Raw genomic sequence first — 7250 nt, 5'->3', positions numbered from 1 at the left:
GCTAAGACTGTCTAATCCCACATTTTTCTTCAGATTATCCATCACTAGGGAGCTGAGCCAACGACAGCAATAGACGGAGCAGTGGTGCAAAAGTGTGACTAGCAGTTTTTAAACTACCATCTAGTCAAGCATGCTCAAAACAACAGAGACTGTCTGAAACCCTCTTTATAACAACGTTCCTAACTGCTTTACCACGTGGACTTTTGAACAGAGGAGGGAGGGCAGAAAAAAATAAATAGACACAACAAAGAGACATAAAACGACTCTGCTTTAAGCAAGGGGGCTTGAGGAGCTTTACAATTCGGGAGACTAGAACCGAGTAGAAGGGAGCTTATGGGAGGGTGCTAGGAATGAAACATACGCAGAGATGAAGGAAAACCGGACGAAAAAGGAAAAGAGCAGCAATCTGACAGAAGAGGACAAGATAGGAGGTTGCATAGTAGGAGTGGGAGCTGGCAAAGACAACTCAGTAGAGAAGGCACTGGGAGTCTGTGAGCTGAGGCAGGACAGAGAGAAGTAAACTTGCTGCACTCGGAAGACAGCCGAGACATGGAGAGGAGGGTGCCCGCGCAGGGTGCCACGGATTTAGGCCTCGGGATGGAGAAGAAACAGGGACATAACCCTGCAGGGAAGAAGGGAAAAAGCAGATGGAGCCGGAGGGGGTGGGGCAGAGCTGCTTGGCAGCGAGGCTGAAGCGAGCGGGAGGGATGTACTGGGGAGACTCCAGAGCGGGAAGCCAAGGGCGCCGCGGCTGCCCCACAGCAGGACCAGGTGCTGCTCGACTCGGCAACCACCGGCCCCCTCGCCCCGCCCAGTACCTCGAACACGAGCCCCAGCAGGAGGCCCATCACCAGGCAGGACGCGGTGTCCGCATGGTTCTGAATGACGAACTCGTGGCTTAGCACCGCCGGGCCCTTGTTTTTCCGGCGGAGCCCCATGGCGGTGACAGCTCCCAGGCCTGAGCAGCCCCGCCGAGGGGAGTGGCACCTCTCCCCACTCCTCAACAGCCCTCACCTCACGCACGGTAAACACCACCGGCCCAAAAGGCTCACCCCCTTCCGAGTTTCGGCCAATCAAGCTTAAGAGCGTTTATGATTGGCAATCCTGGCAACTAATCGTTAGGCGGTCTGGAAGAAGGCGGTGCTTCGGTGGCAGTTGAGCACTTGCGGCGGGAGACGGAGTCCGATATGAGTGACACGGAACCCTGCCAATCTCATATGCGGGGGGGTGGGGATAGCTCAGACGGCCGCTGCAGAGCTTAGTGGGTGGGGTTTGGTTCGAGCCGGAGGCGGGCTGGGCGCTGAGGAGGTTCCCGCCGGCACGGGCTCAGCGGAGCGAGCGCCTTTGCTTCGGTTCGGTTCGGTCTGGCTTCTGTGGAGGCTGTGCTCGCCGCAGCTCCAGTGGCGGCCAGGTAGCTCTTTTCTCGCAAAGCCTACGAGGCACGTTGGTCGGTCCGCTCTCCTCGCGAGTCCCAGGATTGCGGCCCGCCGAGGTGGTGGGAAGCGGCTCCTCATCATCCCTCTCTAGAGTTGAGCCATGCTCCCTCACCTACGGCTAGACAAAAGCGGAAAAGCTGTTGAGAAACTCCCTTTTTCTTTTTTCCCCATTAAAATGGAGAGAAAGGGGATTCAGAGTGCTTTGAAGTCCTAAAAACGTGGACATTTGGCTATCTGCTGGCCCTAGCTGGAATTCAGGGGGAAAACCATACCAATTTATCAAATAAATGTCAATGAAGGGTGAAGGCCGGAGGGTGGCATGGCATCCCAGAGAACAGGGTTGGAAGAGAAAATAAGAATTGGGTTCCATCTGGCAACCGGGTGTCTCCCCTGCTGTACCGAGTGTAGCCTCAGCTGATTCCAGTGAGGATCCAGTTGCCAAATAAGACCTAAAATTCAGTTCAGCTGTAAAGTAGTTTTACTACCTATTGATTATTAAATATTTAATGCTCACTGAAACTATTTTTTAGTATGCCTGAATTTGCTTTCTGTTAAACGTTCTGCTTAGTTGTTGAGTTTGGCTATGCTTGTATTCCTTTTCCCACCCTTATTTTGAGTTTCAGGCTAATGTATTCAGGAACTGTATTTGACATTTGAAATTAATAATTGCTACAGAGCACAGGTGCTATTTGGGACATTCATTTGGGAAGCGACTGCCATGCATGTTCTTTTTCTCAGCTGAAAAGAGGAATTAAAAATAAAATACTTGTAGTAAGTTGTTTACAAATCATGGCTGATTTTTTAAATGAAAAAAGAAACAATAAAATTGAAAGAATTACAAAATTGTTTAGCATAATTGCTGTTTCTCTTTTCTTTTTTTAAAGCTACAAAAATAATCCTGACTGAGAATTAACTGTGACTCAGAACAGTTTCGTTTCTTGCTGGAACACATTAGAGAAAGGGGCAAGTAACACTGAATAGGAATAGAAACCAAGAAACAGGAACTTGAATGTCATTTTGTAACCCAGAATATACTAATCTGATACAATTTATACCATTCTTTTTTACCACATCAGAGTGAACAAGATAGTTTAGATTTTTATTGGCTGGGAATATGGTTTTCTAGAAGATCCCTAGTGTAGGGCTTTAAGAATTGTTCTATATTTGTATAGCTTCTACTTTTGTAGCTTTGTAGATAATTTTAGTTTCAGCATAAATTTCAGCTTTTACACTTGCTTAAGTTCCAAACAAGTAACATTGAGTTTTTATTCTGAAACAAAACTAAAGCAATTTAGGAGCAGATAACTTCTATGATTTGTTACTCGCTTACATAGATGCATGCTTTCTTTAGGACAAGGTAAGATTTAATACATTACTCAAATTTAAGATTCATAATTAATCTAGTAATTACACTATCTTAGCAAAATGAATCTTGAGGCAGATTTGCTAGCTATAACATTTGAAGATTTAGACCATGAGATACAATGAGGCAATCAAATATGGTAATTTATAGTGATATTAAACCAGTGTTCAAGTGCATGCTTCAAGAGATATCCAGTGACTTCTGCTCTTTATATATACTAGCTTAAATTTTTAGTATAGACACAATGCTGTATGTTCAAGAGGACATCACAGTTGCCTAAACTGATTATTTCAATTGACAAAGGGCTTGAACCTATTTTTGCAGAAAAACATTTTGTGTAGGAGGCAAGGAGAAAAAAAAAAAAGGTGTGATGTTGCAGACCACAATTTTACTCTTTAGAACCCTGTGGTCAGGTTCTGTTTTTCCTCCTCTGGCAGTTGATGACAGCGTCATGTTACAGTAGTGAAGTGAAAGTGTCCCCTTTTACTTACTATGTGCATAGTATAATTTTTTGATAAATCTCTAGTGTGCTGAACTCTGGAAAGTAAACTCTATTTCTTAAAGCAGTGTTCATGTGTATAAAAAGAGACCAGTGAAACACCATAATTCTATTACTTATACTTACTAGTTTTGTCATGTATCTCTTCAGAATATAGATTATGTAATGTTTGGAAACTGAGATAACTGGATGGACCTGCATAAAGATAACCCACTTATTTTTGTGGCCACCTACTTTGCTGCCTGGTTTATAATTCTGTGTCTATGTTATTTAAGCTTGTCTATGTTATTTAAGCTCAAAGTCCCAGGTTTAAAGACCCAAGGGGTTTTATATCTCTTTGATTCCACAGTTTCTGTGTTATATGTGGGCCCATTTCACATACACCCACTGTGTCATTTCCATTGTCCTATCCTTTAAACAAACAAACTTAGCAAACATAGCTATTCTTACTCATAGTTGCTTTTTCTGGTAAAAAAAGTAAACAACAAAAAAACATAGCCTCCAGTTAGATTTCCACTTTTCTGTTGGTTTATCATTTTAAGTATTTAGTCAAGGAATTAAACAGAAAATTAGAAAGTTATGTCCCACCAGCCACCTAGGTTGAAAACAACTGCATAAGATTTAATAATTAGTCTGCTATTAAGTTTTGCTGATTTGTTATTCTGCTATCTAGAAAGCAAAATGAAATTAATGTCTTTTGCAGAGTTGTAGAAATCAACCAGAGATCTGTTTGACCACACGGAAGTAGCTAAGAATGACTGCTTTATTTTGTGCTTCAGCTGAACAAGATGAGCTAATTCAGAATTTGAGTAAATTCAGAGAAGAAAAAAGATCCAGTCGTTATCATGGGGTAAGTAAACCCAGTTCAAAAATCACAAGGCAAATACATTCAAATTGGCTATATGATTTCCTTTTGTGTGTTAAAAGACCATCCAAGATTGGGATTTTTTATTTATTTATTATTTTATTAGGCATTGTATAAACACAGAATAGCATAGAGACTTTAACAGAATTTAGGATCAAGTAGACAAGATAGATTCACTGTGGGGAAGAATGATACCCCTTAAGCAGTGCAATGGCATCAAAACACATTCATTGTATTCTTTTGGGACTTTGGGATGGGTGAGGAGAGATTACTTAGGAAAAGATAAGCTGGGAAAAACAGAAGGGAAGAGCAACGTGTGTACGGTAAAGCATTATGAAAGTCAGATTGGGGCAAATAGCCATTGGAATGATGGAGTCTCAGGCAAACTTGTCAGCAAATTTTGAACTGCCAAAGGTTCTTGCTTTGCATTCTTGTCCTGGCTTGACTTACAGGTTAGAATGTATAGGTGATTTCTCTCTGCAGTCCTCAGCTACAGTCATATGGTGACAGTGAAGGAAGTATCATCTGGGTGTGGTCAAAGTGAGGATGATCTTCCTTGATTTGCTCTGGGCCCAGGAATACTTGAGGGTAAGGGATTGAGGTGTTTGAGCCTGTTTTGCTGTCCGTCTGTTCTTAAGATAGAGGTTTTACAAGGCAAAGTACAAAAAGATGGGGATTTCCAGTGCATACATTTGTAAAATATTCTCTTTATGCTAAGCATTTTGCCTGTGCAGAATCTCCTAAAGCTAATGGAATTCCAGTTTATGGGGCATAAAGGGTTCTACCTCAATTTGAGAAGGATAATGACAGATATGAAGTAAAACAAAGTGCAAGATACATATATCAGATCTTTTCACTTATTCTTTACCTAAAAGCAAAACTTAAACACAACAGATTAAACAACTGGCATTTAATGACAAGTGAAATAAGATCCAGTAGCAGCAAAAAATATATCAAAAAAAACCCCAACAAACAAAACACACACCCCCAACAACGTTTAGTTAAACAATAGTAACTGAGATTAAAATTACAAGAGCCTATTAATCATTATCCATTTGGGAACAAAGGAATTATTAAATGAGCTAAGAAGGGAGTTTTTCTGTCACACTGTAATTTTTCGTACCAAGAAATAGTTTTAGGCTTTCCTCTAAAATATATGGTCCAGTCTTTTTTGCAGACAGGACTCTAGATGAATGATCAATATGTTTCTGTATGCTATTTCTTGCTTCTCTTTCCTCTTCATAAACCACTACAAAGCAGGCTTCTATTTTGTAAGAATTAAAACTCGGGATTTAGTGTTTGCGTAAAAGTGTTTCCCAGTTTTACAAAAATGGAACTGTGCAAAAAAGGGATAACATTTGTGGCATCAAATGTACAATAGTGAATTCTGAAGATTCTGTGCTACAGTTTGAGAACAATCTGCCTATTTCTTGACACGTTACTATCACTGAAAAAAAAGAAAACTGTGTTAAGAACATACAGGGTAGGTCATATAACTGAGATGGGGAAGTAAAGCAAGTATGGATTTGTGCCTCTGCCCTACAATTAAAATTCTCAATGGGAACCATACATCAAAAAAACTTTTACAATTAAACAGCAGTTGAAGTAATTTTACTATAATATGTAATTGAATGATAATTGTAGAGCCTTAAGAAAGGCAGGAAAGGAACAGGTACTAGATTTTAGGTAGCATGTAAGAGTTAAAAGCTATCTTGCTGTTTTGTGAAAAACAAAAGTAAAAATTCAGTTCAATATCTGCATCTGGTAATCAATTGCTGGGTGTTATGTAATGATGTGCAATTTCTGTGGTGACTGATTGCAGTTTTTATTTAGAATCTATTAAGCAAATAAATATTCTACTTGCAGAGCAGGTGGAACAACTGCTGCATACATTAAAGCAGTAGTACATTCTTAAGAGATCATATCCTACATCTCTATGGTTTTATGAAACCTTTTGTTTCATTCTGAGACTGGTTCCTCCTTTCGGGCTGAAAATCTTGTTGCAGTCTAGTATCACTTCTTTGTTTTGAAGGGTGACTATTAGGTGATGAAATGATTACAAACTAGTTTGTAAGACTATATTTAGAAAATCAAATGCAGCTGTATTTTTTTTGTCATGCCATGAAATGCTTTCTGGAAGGGAAGGAGCGGTAGTGAATTAGAAGTAGAATGACAGTATTTAGAAGAGCCAGATTATAGTTTTAATATAAAATTATTTTCTGGTTTATTTTCTAGTACTGTATTGAATGTACAGTTAAAAAGAGGTAGTGTTGGAATGAGCTTGCAGATCACAAGAAAAATGTGCGTTTCAGTAAAAGCTTTGAGTTAAAAATTGCTATTTATAAAACCTGGAAAATATTATCTTACTATTGTAGCGTGGCATTAAGATGTTTTTGACGTCTAAATGCTTAAATTTTTCATATTTATGCCAAAAGCCTCTGTTTGTTGGTGTTAAGTGGGCTGCTCTTTCTAAGGTATTTTAGAAGTCCGCATAGTTGAAAAAAAATTGAGAGACTGAAAGCATTTTGCTGTTTAATGTAAAGTAGATTCTCCAGATACTGGCAAATTCTTGTCTGACTAGAATCTACTTTAATATACATTAAAAAAGCCCCACAAACCTGTATGTCGGTTCATATTGGTTGTAAACCCCTGTTTTCATGTTTAGTGCATTTCGTATATATCTGCTTGGCACATTTATATTTACCTTCTTTAAATGGTAATCATTTAATCAACTGATATATACAATATAAATCTTTAATCACCTGTTTCTACATACATCTTTGTGCATTTATATGTTGTTTCTATTGTAATATATTTTTCCCTTTTGGAATGGAGTTTGTACCTCTGGATATGCAGTTCTTCAAAGAACAGCTTTCAAGGTCACCAACAGATTAAAACTATTATATTAAAAAGTGTTATCTCAGAAATTACATTCAAGAAACTAGGAAATGTAAACACTTCTATTTAATGTTATATTGTCAGACTAATACGGGCTTTTTGTACAGCTTGGATAACAATAATAAATTGGTGACCTAGGTTTTCAGGGTCACATTTTTGGCCATGTCTGGGGCAAATTTAATTTCAAAC

At 39.3% G+C, this 7250-nt stretch overlaps 1 protein-coding gene across 1 annotated transcript in view; it reads right to left on the bottom strand.

The window, feature by feature from the left end:
- The window catches only part of LOC103919256 (translocating chain-associated membrane protein 1-like), a 17801-nt gene extending 16766 nt beyond the window's left edge, over positions 1 to 1035 (bottom strand). The window contains exon 1 of the mRNA XM_009326730.1: positions 819 to 1035. Coding sequence (XP_009325005.1) covers positions 819 to 938 — 120 coding nt within the window. The 5' untranslated portion in view covers positions 939 to 1035. The remainder of the gene's footprint in view (positions 1 to 818) is intronic.
- Between the last annotated feature and the right edge of the window lie 6215 nt (positions 1036 to 7250).

This window comes from Pygoscelis adeliae, unplaced genomic scaffold, assembly GCF_000699105.1.
Source record: "Pygoscelis adeliae isolate BGI_AS28 unplaced genomic scaffold, ASM69910v1 Scaffold286, whole genome shotgun sequence".
NCBI classification, from domain to species: Eukaryota; Metazoa; Chordata; class Aves; order Sphenisciformes; family Spheniscidae; genus Pygoscelis; species Pygoscelis adeliae.
The sequence above is the reverse complement of the archived record's forward strand: the minus strand, read 5'-3'. Positions and strand labels throughout refer to the sequence as shown.